Raw genomic sequence first — 23,358 nt, 5'->3', positions numbered from 1 at the left:
TCACGAATCCGGTTTTATACCCTGTGGTCCGGTCATTAGGAGAAAATAACTGAATTGCCAGCAGGATTAATTTGTCAGTGGTACCAAACCACGGCATGGTAAGGAAACTCGACTTAGAAAGGTAAAATGAAAATTCTGTGCAGAACCGAAGCAAGCCAATTCAACCCTCAGAACCTGATCTTTCTGCTTCCCAGTCCCTTCTAAAGATAAAAATAAATAAAAACGTTGAGAAGTCTGAGTGTGGTGAATACAATCCTGGCTTTTCACATGCGAAACTTTCAAAAAAAGGCCTTCTGGGTCCGATCCTGCAATTTAGGGTTTGTCAACCATGTGCGTCTCAATTAGAAGAGCATGAGAGATGGAGACAAGACACGGGGAACAAGGCTACATTCTACACGGTGACAGACACCAAGACATAGACCGTGTCAGCTCCTACCTGGAACATGGAAATGTTTAGGGGCCTGAGCGTAAGTTGGAGTGAGAGGGCGGCTGTCTGGCCGGTAAAAGAGAGGGGAGTTCCGGCCGCTGGATGGCTCATTGCCTCCAATGAGAAGAATGGAGAAAACAAAATAAGAAAAAAGGAGAGCAAGAAGGCAAACCAAGCCAGCACAATCAAAACCCAAGACAACAAACTGGAAGGAGGAGCATCCAATTAAAAAAAAAAAGAGGGGAGAGAGAGAGAGAGAGAGAGAGAGAGAGAGAGAGAGAGAGAGAGAGAGAGAGAGAGAGAGAGAGAGAGAGAGAGAGAGAGAGAGAGAGAGAGAGGGAGAAAGAGAGAAAAATAAAAGAAACAAACAAACTCTTCATCCACTCAGCTGGCGCAGGGGAGGTAATAAATGAAATGTCATTACATTTATTTTTAAGGTTTAAGTTTAATTTTCCAAAAAAAGAGAGATGTGAGTTCCAGCAGAACCAGGTGGCAGCAGGTAGCAGGAGGATGCGTCATTCCAAAGGCATGCGGCTGGGGCTTGAGCTAGCAGCAAACCGGTTGGGTAGAAAGTACAGGAAGAGGAATGCAAAAGTCACTTGCTAATAATTCAGGGTCAGCGCTCAGGTCAGGTGATTAACTCCCAAGCATCTAACCAGGTGGGAGTCGGGCAAACCCAAATGCAATCACTTCCAGGCAGATGGCAGGCTTGCAACTGGAATGGATTTCTCTGAATTTTGGGAGACTCAGTCTAGGAAACCCAGTCCTGCGTCTTAGCAGTGCTCTGGCTGCAGTTTAGCTTTCTGGTTCCTCGTTCTGAAATACTGTCACCAAAGAGATCCCTCCTGCAGGAGAGGGTGGCACCAATTTTGACCTCTCTCCAGCTCCCTCTTCAAAGAGAAGGGCTGGCTGGGTCCAACAAGGGCATCTTCAAATTGCCACGGTGTGTTGTGTGCTCCGAGGAACACAGGCCGTTCTCTGGCTCTGGTTCTTTGAGAGCTACTGAAAGGCGTTAGAGTGAACTTGGGCATTGAGAAGTAATTCCGCTAGGGGTTGAACCACCGAGAGAACCTGAGGGCTGAAATATCATGAGGAAGGAAGAGGAAGAAAAGTTGGGGGTGTACAGCAGCCTTGGGACCGCAGGGGGTTCTTGGAGGAGAGGATGGGGAGGTGGCTGAGAAGGATTGCTGGGGCTTGGTGGTAAAATCCTGGAGGGACACTTTAGCCACCATCATTCCCACCAGACTAGATTACTGAGAGGCTCATGCAAAAATGGGAAAAAGATGAGCAATTGCACTGAATTGCTCTACCCAACACCCCCATCCCAACATGTCAGAAACCAAGAATATGCCAGACTATGTAGTACTACCAAAGATGAATGCATTAATCCCGTAATTACTTGTCTTACTGATCTGAACGTGCCCTTTAAATATTCCATGCACAAGTCCCTTATCAGATTCAACGATTTTGCTTATTATTGTCCTCCATTCTGTGGTTCTTTCCTCTTCTTTGTAGTGTCTTTTGAGGTCAAGAAAGTTTTAAGTTTTGGTAAAGGCCAATTTCTCTACCCCTCAGTGCTAACAAAGTCAAATAAAGCAGCTCTTTTGGAAACAAAGCAAGGGTCAATCAAACTTTTCAGTCATGTGGAAGTAAAAGTTGAGTTGTAACTGACAAATGGTGTTATGTTTACTCTAACTACACAAGAACCAGTTGCTTTAAGTGAGTCAAGCTGCTCTCACTCTGGCCAGCACAGTAGGAAAGATGTCAACCGCTGCAGTTCTAAAACATCAGGCTTAAACAGAGTTTAAATTTCTCAGTCTATTTGCAGGCGACGAAAGCATAAACTAATTGCCAGTGGACGGTAGCATCATCCAAGTACAAGGTCTGAGTTGGTTTCCTCTCAAATGTAAAGTTTTGCTGCCGTGTCCATCATTTATTGTTCCCTCAAGAGCCTCTGGAACACTAGATCCCAAGGGACCCTACTGGACACTTGACTGTTTTAGCCGAATATCAGCTTCTACAAAGGATGATGCTTCACTCCAAATGGCTCATCTATTAACTGACATATGATCAAATCATTTACTATCACTCTTCCAAAGACAAATAACCAGCTCCTTCTTGTCTGGCCCAGGGAGTAAAAAACACAGGCACACAGGAAGACTTGGTTCACACACGTAGAGGGGAATCCTTTTGCTCCCAGAGGCTAATAAGCACACAGTCTCCTGCATTCCAGTTTAGCAACAGATGAACAATGCCAACTAACTCCATTAGTTCAGCACGGGCCCGACCAAGTCTAGACAGCCGGAGGTTGAATGGCAGCAAAGCTCTCAGAGTGGCACCTCCTGTTGGCAACCACTGGAGTCCCTACTCAGTAGCCCCAATTTCACTGTTTCATCCCCGGTAATGTGCAGTTTCTTCTAAAGACTCTCTGTATCCCGAGCCTCCCGGCTCAGTTGCTTCTGAGCCCACACTCCCTCCCTCATCCTTCTTACGAACCATTCTGACTTGTAGAACACCCCAAATTCCAGGCTGTGTCCCCATGGGTTCTGTTTATGCCACTCAACTCTATGAAATGCCACTGTGTTTATTTTTGTCGTCAGCCAATATCATGCACACCCAAGGGTATTTGTATATTAGGACTACACAGGCTTAAGGATTATAATCAACATTTTAACAAACTTTCTCTCACCAAGAGGCTTTGTGGGTGAGCGGAGGCAGAAACTATTACTTAGTCAGAATTCTGGCTAAATAGCGTCTCCAGTGATATACTTCTTTATTTCACTGCATACCTTACGCCTCCACTGACCTTTTAAGTTGCGAGAAAAAAAAACACCCAACTGTGCACTGTGCACTATGTTCAACTCCTCGTGGGTTTAACTCTACACTCATTTCAAACCTCCCACGAAGACATTCGAAACGCCAGTCAGAGAGAGATTCAGCAGCACGCCCGCTTAAGTGATTCCACACTCTGTGGTTTCCACAAGTCATAAGGCTCACTGGGAATAAGGTCTCAGAATATAAAATGGTACTAGGCATTGAATTATTAGCCATCAAAATGTGAATGGCATTAACATGCTATCTTTTAAAGAGCAAGAAAAATTTGAACTTATCTTCTTCTTCTTCTTTTTATTATTATTATTATTATTTTGCGATTTGGGTCACATCCGGTGGTGCACAGGGGTTACTCCTAGCTCATGTATTCAGGAATTACTCCTGGTGGTGCTCGGGGGACCATATTGGATGCTGGGAATTGAACCCGGGTCGGCTGCGTGCAAGGCAAACGCCCTACCCGCTGTGCGATCACTCCGGTCCCCCCTTATCCAATTTTTTAACTCTATCCTAGAAGGAAATAACTCACGCAGGCCCCAAAAGGTTTTTTTTTGTGCAGAATTTACTACTTAAATATTGAATGAAGTAGGAGATGAGATATCCTATATGGAATACTTTACTGTCATGATTACTATTATTAGTAACATCATAGATATGATTTTAGAGTTAAATTATATTAACATATAATGTTTTTATATATCAGAGTCATGTTATTGTTCCTTTCAAAAAGTCATCATTTTGGTTTATTCCTACTAGTTAGTGATCTTAGCTACTAGGGTGAGAAGTTCACTACTGACCCTTGAACAACACGAGGCTGCACTTGCGTGAGATACTTGTCTATCTGCAGGTTCTGATTCACATATTCAGCCAACTATTGTTTAACTCAATCTGTCAATACAAAACCCATGACTATGGGGAGTCCATTGGAAGGGGTTCCACCATCCTTGACCTTGGGTATCCAAGGAGGTGAGAAGTGGGGTACTGAAACCAATCCCCATGGATACTAAGGGATGACAGAAGCTGAGTTTTAGGGGAAGTCAGAAGTGAAAAAGAATTTTCATCTGCACAGAGGTCTGCTACTCTCAATCCTATATGGTTCAAGGGTCAGCTGCACACTTATATTTCTTGGACTTCTTGCTTTCAGCATCTTCTTGTCAACCTAACAAGCTGTGTTTCCACTCTCTAGAAAATTGTTCACTTGTAAGCTGCTCATTGTCCTTCATGAAGTACATTAAGTTGGTTCCACTTTCATTGATCCTTTTGGTATCCTGAGCACCTAATGGACAAATTCTAGGTCAAGTAAATCCAAATGGCTGTGTATGTGCCTCCTGGGGGAATGTGCTAGAACTCTGCTTAGCTTTCTGGACTCTCAGTCCAACTGTTGCAGAGATAAAGGAATACTTTAAGGGAAATGGAAAAGTTGGAAGCATTGAAGACTTCATGAGAGCACTTCTAAATTGCTGATTCTTGTCTGAAATTTCAGGAAGAGGGTTCCCTCAACAAGAATTAACTACTTATTTACTACGGCAAACTGGGGAACGTCCTTGCAAAGAGACTTAATATATGTAGCCCTGCTACTCACAAATTCAACGTGTACTTCACGGACACAGAATGCAAAGACTTCACAGTATTTCAAAGAGGAAGGAAAGAAACTCAGCAAACACGGCACAGAGTCCAGAACAGAGCAAACACAGCTTTTCCCAAAGCTCTAGGCATGCACTTTCCAAATGGCCCAACAGTGACACACTCCGAATGAGCTATACACTCAGACAGGATGAGCTGCAGAAAAGGTCAGAGACAAGAAATAACGCACGCCAGGAGACACGGCGGGCGCTACCGGAAACGGATGGGAAGCCAATGAGACAGAGAAACAGCTTGGGAAGCGCATGGTAGTTTCAAAGCATGCAGGCAGCCTCAGCGTAACGAGTCCAGGGGCTCGGCCACATGCACCAGAAATAAGGACCAGGAAGTGGACTTGGGCGAGGGGAGGCCGGACTGTTCGATGCTACTGTGGCACGGGGGTCCCTGCCTGAGACGGACATCCTACCCCGGCGTCCTCAAGCTCTGCGGATTACATTTGCTTTAAAAACACAGGACTCCTTTTAAGATGATAAACTTCAAGATAAAAAGCACAGGTGACACCGAAGGGCCTTGAAAAGCCTGGGGGGATGGCCCTGTTTGGAGGGGATGGTCAAGGCGCTTCTCAAATGGTCCTAGGTCGCGTCTGTGCAGCAATTTCCAAGTGCTGGAGAGACCACCCACGTTCATGAATAAGTGCTATTCAAAATAATTATGAAATAGTTCCATGGAGAATCAACATTTAGTCACTCAACTATAGTAGATTCTTAACGTAATACCTTTAAAAGGTAGCGTCCCCATGAGTTATTTTTTCATAGTAAAAAAAAAATTATGGATTGAACATCTGCCATTATTAGACATCATATTTCCTATGAATAAACAAGTCTTAAGTGAGATCTCAGGGTCAGACTAGTCCCTCCTGACCTACCGCTGCTTATCCGTTAAACACAGGCCATCTGTGTCTAAAGCTTCAAATTCAGACCAAGTGTCCAGCTGCAGCCTTAATAAAGCATCACCTAGGCACGTGGAGGAATGGTCCTTTCCTGGATCTCTAATATTTCCAGTCAGGGAGAAGGGAATGTTGCTGAATCTTGTCATTTAAAATGACTGTCCATTGCACTCTGTCTTTCCTGGCCTCAGGAAGAATGGCATTTTCTTTTCTTTTCTTTCCTTTTTTTTTTTTTTTGGCTTTTTTGGGTCACACCCAGTGATGCTCAGGGATTACTTCCTGGCTCTGCACTCAAGACTTACTCCTGGTGGTGCTCAGGGGACCATCTGGGATGCCGGGGATCGAACCTGGGTCATCTGGTGTGCCAGGCAAACATCCTCTTCATTGTACTATCGCTCTGGCCCCGAGAATGGCATTTTCAAGCGACAAAGAAGTGGAAAAGTTCAGCAGCGGAGCTTGTGCCTCACAAGCTTAAGACTCCGAGCTGGATCCCTGGCTGCCCCTTTAGAGTCTGTGAGCCCAGTAAGGGTCGGCATCCTCAGGGATGCTGGGAAGAAGTGACAAAGAACAGTGCTCACCCTCACTCACCCCGAGCGTTGAAGAGAGGGTGAAAGGCCAAGCTGGGACCAAGCCCACCATCCCAGGGGCCACCTCCAGCGTGGGACAGGAACACTACTGGAGTTTGGCATCCCTCCCCCCACAAGGCCACCTCCGAACTCAGCTCTGGTCCGGCTGGTTATGTTGGGGTGTGTTATCTTTATCAGCTTCGAGTTGCTTTACAAAAGGCACACAGCTCTGGCGGTCTACAAAACGCGTCTCTTCTGAAAGATGAGACGTACAGAAACCACGAGGCAGCTCACATTCTCATGGATCAAAAACATAACTTCTCCGGCATATCAGAAGCGAGCACAGCTTAACTGGGCCAAGGCGGGTTTTCTATAGAAAGTCTCTTTTAAAAATACATCTCTAAGTTTTCCCCCAAATTTCTCCCGGATCTATAAATATTCTCCAAAGTGGCCTCTTGGCTTCTAGCGAGTGAGAGCGTTTTTTTCCTCCATCCCCATGATTGACTGACAAGAATCCTTTGAAATCATCTGTCAGGAATTTTGGGAAGTGCGGTGCCTAACTGAACAAGACAGATTTCTTTGGCCAATCGTAAGTGGTGTGTGTCTCCAACAAGCATGTCAGCAAGAATATTTCTGTGGCATGGAAAGCACTAGAACAGCACAGTTATTTATGCAATAACCGCAGTTGTGAGTGCGGTCCATCTATATTTTAGGATGGTCTAAAATCCAAAGGAGCACTGAGGAAAAGTCTTATGTCAGCTAGTCATGACAGTGGCATCAAATGGACCCACTCTGAGGTCACTGGCCAGTGATATCTATAGCTCGGGCTCCTTGAGTCTGTTTTAAGACCCGTGACATATCTGCTGGCTAACTGGTTCCTCCTGCTACTATTTTCACTGGATGATTTGGTTCCAATCAAGCCAAACATCCTTTTGGGGGCATCATATTTTTTTTTTGGTTTCGGGATCCTTTATAAGTCCGTTGAGGGCTTTTGTCACCCTCCAGGGGGACGGGAATGAGAGGAAACTGAACAGGGATGAGGGGGCGAGGGGGATTGTGGAAGGCAGGAACAGAATACAGAGCGCACCACCCCTCTTGCCCGTGACTCCAATGAAACACCCTGTAAGAAGCAAAGCTACACAGCATGGCCCACGCGTGGCAAAACTAAGGGTCTCTCTATCCCCACGTCCGACAAATTTGGGATTTCCATCATACAAGTTTCCCTCCGGCTAACCCAAATCCAGGAAAAGGCACACCGCACCCCCATCTATATATTATATTTTGCTTTCGGCACTGGGGAGAAAAACAAAATCATAATATATGTTTGCGCTCTCCGCTGACCCGCTCGTCAGTCTGGGGGTGGGGAGGGGGGCGGCAGCGTACTTCCTGTTTCTTCCAGGCCTTAGAAGTGACACGGTTCTCCCAACGGGAGGTGCGATGCCAGTTCTAAGATGCGGCCGGGTGTGGTGACGACACACGCAGGCATGCGGAGAGGCTGGAAGCGTGGAGCCGCGTCCTGGAGCTACACCTTATTAGCCTGGCCCCGCCGCTAATAGGGCTCCGCGCGGCCGGGCGCTGCCTTGCAAGCCTGCCTCCTTACCTTTGATATGGGGGATGAAGTGGTGTCGGAAGGGGGAGTTGGGGCGGGAGTCGCTGTGGGAGCTGGGGCTGCTGGTGCGCAGGTGCGAGAGCCTTTGCACACCAGGAGACAACAGCTCTGCGCGGCCAGAGCCCGGGGCAGGGAGGGCGGAAACAGAAAAGAAGAACAGAAATTAACGGGGAGCAGGGGACAACATTCGGGGGTGGGAGTGGGGGTAGGAGGGGAGGGGGCGGCAAGGAAACGCGTTAGTGAGGCGTCTTGGAAGGGGAGGGAGGAGAAAGGGTTAAGAGCATCCCTATCCGGAGTCAGGCCGAGGGGTGGCGGTGACGGGGGTCCGGGTGGGAAGAGCCACTCCCTGGGGATGAATGGCTTCGGTGAGAAGGACTTGGGTGAGTGGGACCTTCCATCGGACTAAGTCCAGGCCCCCTTGAGACAGGAGACGGGGAGCGGGGGTGCGCACGTCATTTCAACTCAAAAATAAGCTGTTTTGAGTCAAGCACCTTGGAAGTGCAGGTTCTAAAATGACCATCGCGGCAAGCACCCGGCAAAGGGGTCTGTCTAGGGGAGGCTCGGATGTGAGAGTCGGTGGCAGACTTCACCCGCTGGGTGAGACCCTGCTTTTTCCCTCTGCAGGAACTGCCGCTTAAGACCCGGGACCCGAGAGGGGCAGCCCTGGGGACGTGGAGGCCTTGTTCTCACAGGAGGAGAGCTAGAGCTGGCCCCTCCCACGCCTCGGACCCAGACCTCAGGCAGGCTGAGCCCGCCCCGGGCCACCCCCCAAGGCAGGAGAGGTCAGTGAGAGGGGCTGGATTCTGACTGTGACTCTGCTCTCGGCCCCTGCCGGCTTCCCTTGGCTAGGGGACACCTCAGAACACAGCGGGAGAGCCCAGCAAGGGCCCAGGAGGCTCCTGCTCTGTGTGTGTGGGGGGGGTGGGGAGCAGCAGGGGGCTGAGAATGGGAGAGTCTCTAAAGGTCAGGGTGCCCGAACGGGGAGCGGTCAGAGGGCCACTCTCCAGGGCGCCATAGGGTCAATCCAGACACAACCCTTCTGGGAAACAAGGTCGATGGCTGGCCACCCCCGCACTATTCAGGGGTCTGGGGGACCCTTGCGTCACGCTGACAAGGTCAGGCCTGGGGTCTCCGTGACCCCGGCATGAACCATTCTGCAGAGGGGGCAATATAAAGGCGTTCTTGTCAGCAAGACAGAGCGGGGCTTAGGTCGGGCCCCAGGCCTGGGCCGGGATAGATGGAATCCAGCTGTGCACGGAAACAGCAGGCAGGCAATCTGCGAACGCGCACAGACGCAACTCAACGGGTACAGAGGCGACAGTCACAGGCCGGGAGAGCACAGGACTTCCTAGGACAGTCAAGGGATGATTCTCGAACTTTTCACAGAGCTTAAATCTAGGGTTTGCGAGAGAAGACGGTAGCCTGCGGCCGTCTGCTCATTTCTCGGGCTTCACAGCTCCGCGGACACACGAGTGGGTTTGTTCTCATCACCACTCAAGCCCGAAGTCTTCCTTTGTGAAGCTCCTTCTCAGGGCACCCCAGGTCTAGGCTGGGGTCTAGCTGTGTTTCCAGCTCCACAGACTCGTCCTAGCAGTGGGGACCTAGTGGGGCTGCAGAGAATGGTCACCCCAAGTCCATTACTCTATCCCTCCCATCTGTGGTGTTTCTGTGTTTTGCAAGTGTGATTCAAAGGCTCAGGATTGGAAAGGAGCTCGGGAAAGGTTATCCAACACAACCCCGAGGCTGAATCCAGTCCTTGCTTCACCACAGGGCGAACTGACCAATCATATTGAGTAGCCCGGGCCTGAATAGGGGAGACCCTAGACCCTCATCCGCTAGTGGCCAGCCCTGGTGCACACATCAGAATCTTTCCTGTTGGAGATCTTCATTTCAACTTCCGGAGGACGAGAGTTTCTTCAAGTCTAAAACAAAAATCTTCCTGGCCTTCGGCATTGGAATCATGGCTGGATCAGAAGGAAACTTTCTAGAGATTTGCCATCAAAATGCAATGATTCAATCCACTATAATGAACAGAACCGTACAACGACATGTTTTCAGGAAAGAGACCACACAAAAAAGAGTCGGAGATGAATTTTCCATTTTTTCCCCCTCCTGGGAGAGGGAGAGGGCTTTCTGGATATGAATTGCCCTTTCTTTTTCTCATGGGAGGCGGGGGGAGGGGGCGGGGTGGGGTAGGGGCTTGCGTTCTGCAGCCAGCACTCAGGGGTTAGGGGAGTCACACAGCGCCCGCCCCCCAACCACGGCTCTTACCAGGTCTGTGAAAATGCTGGGGCGAGCGGGAGGTGGTCGGAGTGTAACTGTGGCGGCTGTACACGGGGGAGTTGATGGAGCCCTGGCTCGTGGACCGATGAATCATTCGATCCCGGAGATCCTGGTACCCCTGGGAAACACGGAGGGAGAAAGCGTGAGACCCAGACCTACGTTTGGGCGATCACCACGTTTGAGAATCAAAGTTGCACAAAAGCTGCCCAGGAATCAGGGGGTCCACTCAGGGCGCTCGCACCAGAGGCCCTGGGGGCATATTCCAACAAGTGCACATTGAACAAAGCGTTCAAGCATTTGGCAGTATGTCCATTTTTCCGAATATTTTCTTTTTCTTTTTGGGTCACACCTGGCAATGTTCAGGGGTTACTTCTGGCTCATGCACTCAGGAATTACTCCTGGCGGTGCTCAGGGGACCATATGGAAAGCCATATGGATTTTCCTGCTGGAAATCGAACCCGGGTTATCTGTGTGCAAGGCAAACACCCTACCAACTCTGCCATCACTTCAGCCCCCCGAATTTTTAAAGAGTGCACATTGCAAGCACCCGCGCTGAACATTCTGAGAAAGTTAATTCCTGGGACTATTTTTTTTTTTTTTTAGTTTACTTCCAGTTTTGTTTCATCAGATCAGCATCAGAAGAACTCATGTTATCCCCATTCCCTGTGACTATAGAATGCTACAAAAGGTTCCAAGCAGGCCAGAGCCTGGTGTGTAGGCAGTATAGGGACAGCGCTTTAGAACCAGCTCCTGACCCTAAACTCCTTCCACTGACCACTATCTGTCCGTGACATTGGCCTGGTGACATTTTATGCTAATTTTCCAGAAGGGAGAATGGGTGAGGAATTCAAACCTAGTAATTCTATTTTGCCATAGGAAATAATGTTTTAAAATATTTAAGTGGAAAAATCAATTCAATGATATTTATAATATTAGTATAAATAAATGTAAAATTTTGTTATTAAATGATCAATGAACTGGGAAACTGACGTCATGATGGCTATTATCTCAGTGGGATACATCATCATACCAAGAAGTCTTATGCTTACGAAAGAATCTATTAGGCTTTTAAGTACAAAAATACCACACTCAAATAAACTACGCAAGTCTTGAAAGAATTAGGAGAGTATAAGGAATGCTTTATATTTTGGGAATTTGTCATCCTGTGAAGTTTCTACAAATGTAATAAAACAAGAGCCTGAAGGTTTCAAACAAATGACTCAATGATGCCCTCAGTAACCATGGCTGTATAAAACGTGGGAGAAAATGGCAAAGAGGGGCCCGGGCATTTGCTTTACATCATCTGACCCAGTTTGATCCTGGTACCCCATGTGGCCCTCTGAGCCCTGCCAGAAGTGATCCCTGAGCACAGCTGGATATGCCACCCCCCTCAAAAATGAAGGAAGGTGGGGCCGGAGCGATAGCACAGTGGGTAGGGCGTTTGCCTTGCACGCGGCCGACCTGGGTTCGATTCCCAGCATCCCATATGGTCCCCCAAGCACTGCCAGGAGCAATTCCTGAGTGCAAAGCCAGGAGTCACCCCTGAGCATTGCTGGGTGTGACCCAAAAAGCAAAAAAAAAAAAATGAAGGAAGGGAGGGAGGGAGGGAGGGAGGAAGGTAGGAAGGAAGGAAGGGAAAGAGAGAAAGAAAGAAAGAAAGAAAGAAAGAAAGAAAGAAAGAAAGAAAGAAAGAAAGAAAGAAAGAAAGAAAGAAAGAGGAAGAAAGAAAGAAAAGAAAAAAGAGAAAGAAAGGAAGCAAGGAAGAAAGAGAAAAAGAAAGGAAAGAAAGAAAGGAAGGAAGGAAGAAAGGAAGGAAGGAAGGAAGGAAGGAAGGAAGGAAGGAAGGAAGGAAGGAAGGAAGGAAGGAAGGAAGGAAGAAAGAAAATGGCAAAGTAACTTTGGTTTGGGTTTTATCCTTGTTGGCTCTAACAATACATTAATTAACACCACCAAAATAAAACGACCCCACATATACTTTAACTTTGTTATTATCAGTAATAACTTTAACAGTAAATAACCAGAATATTCAAAGAAATGAATTGTTTCTAAGTGTTTAGTCACGGACCATCAGAGTGCGACACTGCTTGCTATCTCAAATTAGAGGGATGATCTGGGATCAGTCGGATTTCATGTGGAATACCCAGAAAGCTGCTTGGCGCAAGACTACGGGGATTGATTTTATAACCGAATGTCGGATGGGGATACACCCAACCCCATAGGCGCTGGCGCCCTGGGTGTGTAAAATGAAAGGGACTGTCAAAGAGTGTGAAGCCCAGAGCCCCTTGGTTGGCCCTAACAGCTCTGAGGAAATAGTGTGTGGGCCCGATGGACCTTGGTTGGAGCACTCTCAGATTTGGGGCTCTGAGCTCCAATCTCAAAGGACCCCTCCAGGGAAAACAGCCAAGGTCTCCGGTCACTGCCAAGGTGGTTCACACGGGGTGGAGTTGCCCCAGCCAAGAACCTACTGAAAGCGGGGCCCACTGTGAAGGAATCTGCTTTGACACTGGCCATCACGAGCTGCCTGGAGACGCTCCACTAAACAGACGGTGACGAGAAGTAACTGGGGCCGTGGGCTTCGGCTCTGGGGCAGTGCGGCCTGATGCAGTGTGTCTGGTGGGGGTTGGACGCAGGGCTCACAGGTGACCACAGGGCTGTCACAGGGTGTGAGGGGACCCACCGGGGCTGGTCATGCATCTGGGACAGCCTGGGGCTGTGGATCAGAACCACAGAAAAGCTTCACCCCGTGACAGCAGCTTTCCGTGGTCTCAGACTACAAGGCACGGCCTCGCCTGACGGCTCTGCTGATAGGCCAGGAGCGTCCTGCTGGGCTTTCCAGAGTAGGGCAGTCTGGGGGAACTCAGGAGAGACGGGAGCCAGTGCCCGGGCTGGGGTCAGGGGCTGGGCCCCCTAAACCTTCCCTCCTGCAGAGCTCAGAGCTGGGTGAGGCTCTTTCTCCTCTCACTCCGGTGTGGAAAGGAACCCTCTCCCGCTCGCTCCCCCGCACACAGCTCGTCAGTCTTTGGTTTGAGGTTCTTTGCCAGAAAGCCCCCGTCGAGGAAAGGCCCAAGGAACACCCCAGTCCCTCCCCGGTGTAAACTTCAAAAACGGTACCTACTTCTGCCGATGGCGTAGGTGACAGGGTCCTGGGAGACTAGAGGAAGGAGAGAGAGGGGAGTTAGACACGGCAGTGGCGCTGGATTTTCATTAGCGTTGGACACACACACACACACACACACACACACACACACACACACACACACACACACAGAGCCTGGCAGCCAGCTCCCACTTTCCATTCAGTGAGCAGATTCCCTGCCATACAGACTTCTCCATGACCCCCCCCCCCCCAGCCTCAGCGCTCCCTTTCCTGGCTGCACTTCCTGGTCCCCTTGGCCCCTGTGAAGGGGGTGGTGGCCTGTGCCCCATCTCCCCCGTCCCTGGTTCTAAGGCCAGGCTCTGCGGGGACACAGACGGTTCTTGTCCAAACGTTCTCAGCCATGGGCAGCTCCTGGAGTGGACCCAGGGCTCAACCTCTGTTTCCCCGGTGAGCCGATGAGGGGTCGCCACTGGAGCAGGAAGAAGAGGCCCCGCAGGCATGAGCCGCACACAGACCCTTCCTCAGAGCATGCCCGGCCGAGGACTACCCTGTCCCCACGTTCATCACAAGGGCAGCTTCCCTCGCGCCTTCCTCTGCCCAGTGGTGGGTTCCGCCATGCCAGCCAGTCTCTGGGCAACATCAGGTGTTCCCGCCGGCCCTGCCTTGGGAACACTCGGCCACACACCAAGAGTGAAGCTCAGGCCTTCGTGCCTCTAAATCAGCAACCTAAGGGATGGGTGTTGGAACACTGGATGGCTAAACCCAATCATGAGAGACACACAGAAGAATCTCGGAACTGAGCAGCGCGCTGCAGAGATGCCTCCGGACTTTCAGCCAGGCCCGTTTCACCGGGGAGCCTCAGATGGGAGCGGGTATCGTCCCTCCACCTGCCCCCTAAGAATCCCGGCGGCCGCCAACTTTCAGAACCCAGTGAGAAGTGCAGGTTCAGTGACGGTATACTCCAGGCCTCAAGGAGTAGGGGAGGAGTTGGTCCTTCTCATCTCATCCCTTATGGGACCTTGGAGGTCACGCCCATGAACTGCCTCCAGCTGCTGTTTAAGCTTCTTAACGGCCATGATCCAGAGACACTCGAAAGAATCTGGGAACTGAGCAGCTCACTGCAGAGATTTCTCCAGGCCCTAATCATCTAAGATTTTAGAATCTTATGCTATTCACAACAAGCGATACAAAAGAGAGTATGGGGGAGATTGTCTGCCATAGAGGCAGGGGGAGGGTTGGGATGGGGGGATACTGGGGACATTGGTGGTGGAAGATGTGCCCTGATAGAGGGATGGGTGATGGATCATTGTATGACTGAAATTCAAACATGAAGGCTCTGTGACTGTGTCTCACGGTGACTCAATTAAAAACATTTTTTTAAAAAAATCATGAAAACCTCTGTAACTGTAACCTCAGTTACTGTAACCTCAGTAACTGTAACCTCTGTAACTAACCTCAGTGATTCAATTAAAACAAATAAAATTTCTAAAACACACACACACATACACAAATAAATAAAATAAGCAATCTACAGCCCCCATGAAAGAAGTGTTCATAAGAACACAAGAATCCAACAGCAGGGTCAGAGCAAAAGTACAGCGGGGAGGGCGTTTGCCTGACCGACTCATGTTTGATCCCCAGCATCCCATATGGTCCCCCCAGCACTGCCAAAAAGTGACTCCTGAGAGCAGAACCAGAAATAACCTCTGAGCATTGCCACCTGGTGTGACCCTCAAATCTCTTCTTTCCAAAAAAAAAAAGAAATAATAATAATAATAATAATAATAATAATAATAATAATAATAATAATCCAACAGCAGCAGAGTAAAGGGGCAGGTGCTTGGCCCTTGGAAAAGAGTTCACTAAAACGGCTGCTTCCCGAGGCAGGCGGGCACCCCACCCTGAGGGAGCAAGGCCACTTAAGTACCAGGTCTGACTCCCAGCAAACACCTCACTTATCCCTCACGAAACCCCCGATGACTGGTGTCACTGTTAATGTGAGTTTATAGATCAGGAGCCGAAAGTAGGTCACTTTCTCAAAGCCACTGGATGAGTAGATGTCAGTCTGGTTCCGAAGTCTGAAAGTCCACTCCAAAGCCCATGCTCCTGATGATTCACCCACTCAGAAAGGCCCCTGGGGGACGTACCACCTGAATACACCTTCCAACACCTCCACTACACCACCAGACAAATCCCCTCTCCCTTGCTTACGTGACTCGAACTCTAGGGAATTCTGATCCGTGGGTTGCAGGACCAGCCCTGTGCACTTTGTCTGGATTCTCCCCTTGCTGTGTCTCTACCACTAAAGAAACCAAACCAACCCAAGCCAAACCAAAAAAAAAAAAACCCAAAAAACAAAAAACAAAAACACCGGGGGCTGGTACCCTGCAAGGATGCGACCAGCAGGTGGCGCTATGTGAATACAGACACAAGCTCCCCCTGGCCACCTGTTTCCCTGGCAGAGTTGCAATAAAACCCAGGTCGGAAGAGACACAGAGCGAGCCGTAGACAACCCTAAAGACAAACTCGAGGGAATTAAAGGTCATAGAGATCACACATAACCGAGAACGCTCGACAGAGAACCATGGCGCCTTCTGAATGTTCTGAGCCGAGCCAAGTCTGTCTGGAGATGACCCAGTTCCAATAATCAGAGCGGCCGGGGAGGCAGCTCAGGTAGGGAGCACGTGCAGAACAGGGCGAAAGGCTCCGAGTTTGATTCCCAGCGTCACCGGGGGGTGGTCCTGGTGGCTGTGAAACATCTGCAGGCCTGGGCACCGAATCACCAGGCCTGAAAGCCCCCCACCCCCACCCCACCCACCCAGGACTGAGCATCAGAGCGTGGACCCCCTATTCCTGCACCAGCACTGCTGGGTGTAGCCCCTATTAAAAATTAATAGAAGGGAAAAAGTTGAAAAAGACTTTTCAACTTTTGGGTTGAATAAGACAGCCGGGAGCCCTGAGCCTGGAGAGCTGGGTGGACAGACCTGCGGGGCCCGAGGCTCGGGTCCAACCTCTGGACCCCTGAGTTGGGAGAGAGAGGGCCACTGAAGCCGCCGACACCCATCCCCCTCTGGCCTCTGCGAGCTGCCTGACCGGATAAGCGTGCATGAGGAGCCTCTAGCCTCGTGGGTTGACAGGTGGGGACACTTGGTTCCCCAGGGTTGTCACCGGGTCAAAGTCACACCTGCAGAGTGTGGGTCCCTGGGATTCGCCCGGGTCATCTGATCCGACCCCAGTGGTGGCCTGGCAGCCCCAGGACTTCACTATCCCTGCCACGTCCTAATCATGAAAACTGTAGCTGTCCCCACGGAGGGTGTACGCTCTCTCTCCTGACACGCTCTGGGACTATTCTAGCCTGTCCCCCGACAGGGCCGTCCCCCGACAAGGCCCCCACACCTTGCCCTCCGCCCAGCTCCCAGACTCTCCTTGGCAGGGTCACCCTCCCCACCCAGGAAGGGGGCTCCACTGCCTTGGAACCTGGCCGTCGCTCACTCAGCTCGCCCGAGTCTGCGGGGGTCAGACTGCTCTTTTTCCACTGCATGAGGGTCGGGAGAAGTGAAAGGGGCTTCGCAGAGGGCAAAGCCCCCGGGAGAGCCGCCTCAGCGGTTCTGACACACGTGAGAGAGGAAGGCGAGTCGAGTCGGCGGACGGCAGCAAGTTACCTCTCCCTGGCTCTGCCGCTCCTGCCGGTCCTCATAGCCCGAAGTGTAGAAGGGCTCGTAGGTAATGAGATCTGGACGCTCAATGTCATAAATCGCCTTGACCTTGGGGATGGCTGCTAAGTCCTTATAGTCCAGGATTTCGTTGTCCACTCTTGCCTGGAGAAGTTAAACAGGAAGAACTATGACGCTGCAGTCTCGGTCCGGTGGGGGGCTATGCTGAGTGTACTTCCTCGGCGGCTTTAAAAGACTCGACAAATAAATAGAACCCTGGCTTGCTTAGGTTACGGGCCTCAGAACAATTCCGCTTACCTCATAGGTTACTCATGGTTTTTAAAAGTCTCCAAGAGCTTAAGGATAAAGCTACACTAAATTCACTGAGTCAGAATCTATAAACCTGCAGAAATTCTTCTTAAAGTTTTCCTGGGGGCCACACCCAGCAGTGCTCAGGGTTTGCTCTTGGCTCTGCACTCGGGAATCACTCCTTGCAGTGCTTGGGGGGGCCCGGGGGAATGCCAGGGATCAAACCCGGGTCGTCGACTGCATGCCGGGCAGGTGCCTTATCCCCTGGACTAGCTCTCTGGCCCCAGAACTTCTTAAATTTAATGCATCAAAGGAAAAGCTCAAATCGTGGATCCAAAACATCCTCCCTAAGTCCTAAAAACAGGCTCAATGAATCAAATGATAGAATGTCTTTGTGGCAGAACTTAAGAATGCTCAATATCAGCATTACAAAATATTAAATTTAATGTAGCCAAAAGTCTAGATGTCAGCAGGCACCATATTTCTTTTTAAACCTCTGATCACTGCATTTTTACACATCACCTTCATTTGCATGGGTGAACCCAGCGACGCCAACCTTTAATCACCTGAAGGAAACAGCTGACAGGGCTGAGGGAGCAAACGAGACAGGAGTTGGGGCCGGAGCGATAGCACAGTGAGTAGGGCGTTTGCCTTGCATGCGGCTGACCCGGGTTCAATCCCCGGCTTCCCATATGGTCCTCCAGGCACTGCCAGGAGTGATTCCTGAGTGCAGAGCCAGGAGTGGCCCCTGAGCATCACTGGGTGTGACCCAAAAAAGCAAAAAACAAACAAACAAACAAACAAACAAACGAGACCGGAGTCTCCTCACAGGAGAAGCCCCGAGGCTTAGTGTCTGCCTTGGATTCGCGCTCTGCCCCGCTATGCCCGGAGAGCCCTCCCCCTGCTCACGATGTCATCACTTACGTAAATGGTGTGCCCAGGGGAGCCGGGGATGCTGGAGCCCGGCCTGGAGTAAATGCTTTCGGAGGAAGTCCTGGTGGGCTGGAAAAGAAACGTCCACCTGTGAGTTCTCGAGAGGCCCCGGCTTCCGAGTTCCTCAGCGGGGCTAAGACTTAAGGAAAAGCACACGCTTGGGACGTTTCTGCGGAAGGAGAAACAGTCTCGAGGAACAGAGGCAGAGCGTGAGGAGGACGAGCCGTGCATCCGGGGGCTTCGCCTTTGCCCTTCTCTTCCTCCCCCAAGACCTCGGGGCCCTGCCTGGGACACGTGTCTCCCCTCTGCTTCTCCACGGCCGGGGTCCTGCCTTCCTGCTAGCCCTGGGTAGGCGCTGTGTCCCTGGGGGTCCCCGCTGTGTCCCTGGGGGTCCCTGCTTCTTGCCATCCCCTGCCACCCTTCGGCCGCAAGTCTCTGGGGTACATTGTCTGAGCCATCACTCCCCGGCTCGGGCCTGCAGTGTCCATTCCAGTGCCCACTCTCGGGGCCTCACGACCATGTCCTGTCTCTCTTCTGGCCCCAGCAGCTGAGGACCCCCCCCCGAGCTGGCTGCCCTGGGGTCCGTATCCTTGCAGTGCTCTGACCTGTCCACCCTGCTTGGTTCTTTCCCTCCGAGTCTTGTCTTCGAGCCCCCCAGAGTCCGCCCCGGCCGTCCATGCTGAGTGGCTGCCCTACTTACAGTCCCGTATCTCACGGTCACACCTGTCTTCCTTCCCTGGTGGCACCATTTGGTTTTGTGCGGCCTGGATTCGTGATATCATGGGGGCTCCCTGGCAACCCCGCAGCCCCGTCACAAGGCTTGTGGTCTTCTCCCTGTGCTCGAGGCCGGGGTTATCCTGGGAGGCCTTACTGGGAAAGAACCAGACTGTCCTGTCTCTGCAGAAACAGTCAGCGGGGCAGCTGGCTCAGGGACCCAGCACACGCAGAGCGCACGCCCAGGTGTGGCCCCGAGGCCAAAAGAAATGCTTAGTCGGGGGCCAGCAGACCCCTCCCAGTCCTGCAGTTACACGACTTGCACTGAAGCTGGCCGAGTGACGGTCAGCTGCTGACAGGACAGCAGGACAGGGCTGGTCTCGAGCCTACATGCTCAGAGAACCGGGGTGTGAGAGGGGTGATGACAGGGCGGGACTTCCCGGCCAGGCCAGCTCACCTCCTTCCGGTGTGAACCACCCAGCCAGGACCCCCGCAGCTACCCCCTCAGAACTCAGGCACGTCCCACCTGCAGCTGACCGAGCTGCCCTCTCCTGAGACTCTCCAGTGTGCTTCTGCTTCCTCCAGCTGAGGTCCCGGCTCTGGAACTTTGCCTGCACGGACCCGCCTTATGGTCAGAGCAGTCCTGGCTTGGGGTGTCCTGAGCCCCGGGTGCATAAGGTTTTAGCGGCTCCAACACTGCTCCGGGCTTTTGCCACAGTCTCTCGGGACTTCCCCCCCACCCCCCGTGTACCTGCTCCACCAGTAGGGGGCAAAAGTCTGTCCCTTTCAAAAAACTGCTACACTTACAATTAAAATTGACTACTATTTCTTGGGGATCTGAGCGATAGCACAGTGGGTGGGGCGTTTGCCTTGCATGCGGCCAACCCGGGTTCGATTCCTCCATCCCTCTCGGAGAGCCTGGTAAGCTACTGAGAGTATCCCACACGCACGGCAGAGCCTGGCAAGTGCGTGTATTCGATATGCCAAAAACAGTAACAACAAGTCTTACAATGGAGACGTTACTGGTGCCCGCTCGAGCAAATCGATGAGCAATGGAATGACAGTGACAGTGACTATTTACTGGGGGGCGGGGGGCGAGGGTGGGGGTCGGGTGTGCAATTTCATCTCGAATAATTAGAATTTTGCTTTCTGATTCTAAGCACCTAGCTTCCCAAACACGTTGGATTTCAACAAGTGCAACGTGTTGCCTTTCCTGCCAATTCTGAACAGCACCCCTTCCTCCTCGGAGCTATGCTCCCGCTACTGAAACTGTACTTGTCGTAGGTGCCCCGAGGTGACTTGACGTGCCCTAAGGAGGCACAGAACTTTCTCTGACGTGCGGTCCAACCACTCACATGGAAATTGAACCTCAAAAGCCACCGGGTACTGACGTGCTTTCCCGCTCTCTAACCCCACAGATAACTTCATCTCTGCCATTCACGTTAGCTTCGCCCCACCGGGCTGTTACCCAGTTTGACTGGGAGCCCGTAAGTCCACAATGGGTCCTCATGTATAATTATTTAGCGGAAGTCTTCAGCTCTTCGGGTGGCCAGGGTATGCACGGTGGCCCAGAGAAGAAGGACTGGCGTCTATGGCCATCAAAGAGCTCACCAACTTCATTCTGACATCTTCCAGGAGTGGCTGTGAGGAGCAAAGCTGCTCTCTTGCCTCTATTACAAATGAAGATGAGTTCAAATATGTCTGCAGACAGGTGAGGCTGCTTTTGAGCTACAGCGGGAAAAGGGCCCCTGTGGGGAAGCTACCAAAGGCAGACGCAAGGGCCCCCACTTCTCTAGATGCTCCTCTCCTGAAAGCAGGTTGTTCACTGGGTGTTTCTTCTGATGTTATCTTAGGCCAAATAAGGAAATGAATGGCCCACCCCAATGAGACCCTGAGTCGCCGCCCATGGACGGCCTCTCTGACTCCTAATCAGGCGGCTTGACGGCCATGATCCCAGAGGCTCAGAAACAAATCTCGGAACCCAGCGGCTTTTGGCAGAAATCTCTCCAGATTTAATTGTTAGAATTTCAGAATGTCGGCCGTGCGACATCATATGCTATTCATAATCGGCAATAGAAAACAAATTGTCTAATGTTGCCTTTTCGGCAGACCTGAGTGTTGGGGTAAAATCCCAAATAATAATGGCGGGTCTGGTGTCAAAATATTGAATGTAATCAAAGTAGAGAGAGAGTAATGTGGAAATCATCTGCCACACAGGTAGGGAGAGGGATGGGGGGTATACTGGGGTTTTTGGTGGTAAAACATGTGCACTGGTGAAGGGATGGGTGTTTCACCATTGTATCACCAAGATTTAAACCTGAAAGCTTTGTTTTAACTGCTCTCATGGTGATTTGGTAGATAAATTTATTTTAAAAAATAATAAAAGATAAAATCTGTTGAAAATGTGCCAAAAATAAATAAATAGGGAAATGAATGAACCAGTGAGAAGGGAGTGGGGAAAGGACACGGCAGATGCAGGGAGGTCTGCAGACTCTCTACCCCAAGCTTTTGCCGTTGAGATTAAGTAGAGACTTTAGGCCTTTCTCGGGTGTGAGGAGGAGAGGGGAAGCTGCCTGGCATTGACTTTACATCCTCACATCTGATTTCAAAACACACAGGTTTGAAATTGTCCTCTTAAAAAAACAACAAAGAGAAGTCCCAAAGGCCAACAGGGAAGGGGGAAAAATTGGCCTTGGACGCCTCGAAGGAGAGACTTAGAAATACAGGTCTCTGTTTCCTGCGTGAAACCCTGCTCAGAAAACCTTCTAAACGCCCCCACCGGCCGACGGGGGGCCCCTGGTTGATCTGCCCCCCTGCGCTTCCATGCAGCAGGTGCCGCCTCAGAAAGAGGATTCCACGGCCGAGATCCTACCTATAAAGTTTCCACTCGGCTCTTCCGACCTGGGCCACCGAGACACTTACCGGGGGGAGAGGAAGCAGAGACACACTGTGCATGGACGCCCAACGGGCCATCACACAGGCCAGCCCCCTCCTAGGAGAACGCTGCAAAGTCCAGGGCTGGCCCTGCGGCCCTCATCACCAGGAGGACGGGTGGGGGTAGAGGGGGGGCTATAGCGCCTTCATCGACTTTGCATTCACCCCAAGCCATGCTCTACAGAGAAGCTTCGGGCACCCTCGTTGTACTGATGGCGTGAACACGGGCGGGGGGCGCTACTGAGATAATGGGGCTGGCGCCTGAGAGTGAGGGCTGCTGAGTGGACAGTACCCACCCTACGCTCTGGGTGGACACTTGCTGGACAAGAGTTGGCAGGAGTGCTTTTATTAACTTACTTATTTTTCTTTTTCACCGTCACTGTATCACTGTCATCCCGTTGCATCATTTTATTTATTATTTTTTGCTTTTTGGCTCGCACCCGGCGATGCACAGGGGCTACTCCTGGCTTTGCACTCAGGACTCACTCCTGGCAGTGCTCAGGGGACCATACGGGATGCTGGGAATCGAACCTGGGTCAGCCACGTGCAGGGCAAACGCCCTACCCGCTGGGCTATCGCTCCAGCCCCAGGAGTGCTTTTAATATCTGTCTACACTGGAAGTTTACTACTCAGTCAGGAGTGAGGGGAACCGAATCTGTGAGGAAGAGGCGTTTGGGGGGGTTGCACGTGGACACACACTCCTCCTCCAGACCATCCGCGTCCACCGACAGCCTTCACCTTGGACGGCAGCCTTCTATGTCCTCCCCCTATTGTACAGACACACCAAGGAGAATCCAGAGAAGGAAGGCTGGGCGCAAGGCAGCGTGTGCTTGGGGGACACTGCTACAACACAACGATTGGCTCAGACAACGCAGGCCTGGCGGGCACCCGGCAAAGCACACACATCCTAAGGAGTGACTGTCAGCTTCCAAAGGGAAACCCCCTCAGGCCCGTTTTGGGGGATGCCCCCATGCTCATGCTTTCCCTCCGAGGCAGCCCCCGTTTAGAACAGAAGCCAGTGGCTCATGCTGGGTTAGTTTCACACCCTCGGCTGCCCGAGCTTTGCCCCAGTGAAGAACGAGACGGAGGACACGTGGTCAGCGTCCATCTGGCCGACAGCCGTCTCGTTGGGACAAGACTCCTCCGAGGGGAGCCCACGCTGCAGACGTTTCGGCTTTGGGATTCCTATTCTCATCACTTGCCCTTGCCGGTGAGTCAGGCAAGAGGGAAGGGGCGGCTCCGGAAGAGGAACGAATGAATGATACGAAGCCTTTCTTCCCATAAATCTGACTCTCCCCGGCCACAAACCCAGGGATTCTTCTGGGTACAGAATAGTCCTGGTGCCCGCAAGGCCGCGGCCAGGTCAGCCGACACCCAAAGACGCTGTTGCTCGTCTGGGGCCGGGAGTTCTCCCTGCGTCAGAGACGTTCCAGGAGTGAAGTAGTGCCCGAGACTGAGAACTGGGCTGTTTGGGCCG

At 51.3% G+C, this 23,358-nt stretch overlaps 1 protein-coding gene across 8 annotated transcripts in view; it reads right to left on the bottom strand.

The window, feature by feature from the left end:
- ABLIM1 (actin binding LIM protein 1) overlaps nucleotides 1-23,358 on the bottom strand; it is a 302,737-nt gene that overhangs the window by 17,122 nt on the left and 262,257 nt on the right. For 3 of the 8 annotated variants that reach the window (XM_055119610.1, XM_055119609.1, XM_055119608.1), the window contains 6 exons: nucleotides 18,225-18,302; nucleotides 17,001-17,156; nucleotides 13,357-13,392; nucleotides 10,230-10,359; nucleotides 7,950-8,066; nucleotides 437-541 (listed from right to left, as the gene is read on the bottom strand). In XM_055119610.1, the coding sequence (XP_054975585.1) occupies nucleotides 437-541; nucleotides 7,950-8,066; nucleotides 10,230-10,359; nucleotides 13,357-13,392; nucleotides 17,001-17,156; nucleotides 18,225-18,302 (622 nt within the window). The remainder of the gene's footprint in view (nucleotides 1-436; nucleotides 542-7,949; nucleotides 8,067-10,229; nucleotides 10,360-13,356; nucleotides 13,393-17,000; nucleotides 17,157-18,224; nucleotides 18,303-23,358) is intronic. The other 5 variants (XM_055119612.1, XM_055119613.1, XM_055119615.1 and 2 more) reach the window with 2 other exon arrangements.

This window comes from Sorex araneus, chromosome 11 (assembly GCF_027595985.1).
Source record: "Sorex araneus isolate mSorAra2 chromosome 11, mSorAra2.pri, whole genome shotgun sequence".
NCBI classification, from domain to species: Eukaryota; Metazoa; Chordata; class Mammalia; order Eulipotyphla; family Soricidae; genus Sorex; species Sorex araneus.
The sequence above is the reverse complement of the archived record's forward strand: the minus strand, read 5'-3'. Positions and strand labels throughout refer to the sequence as shown.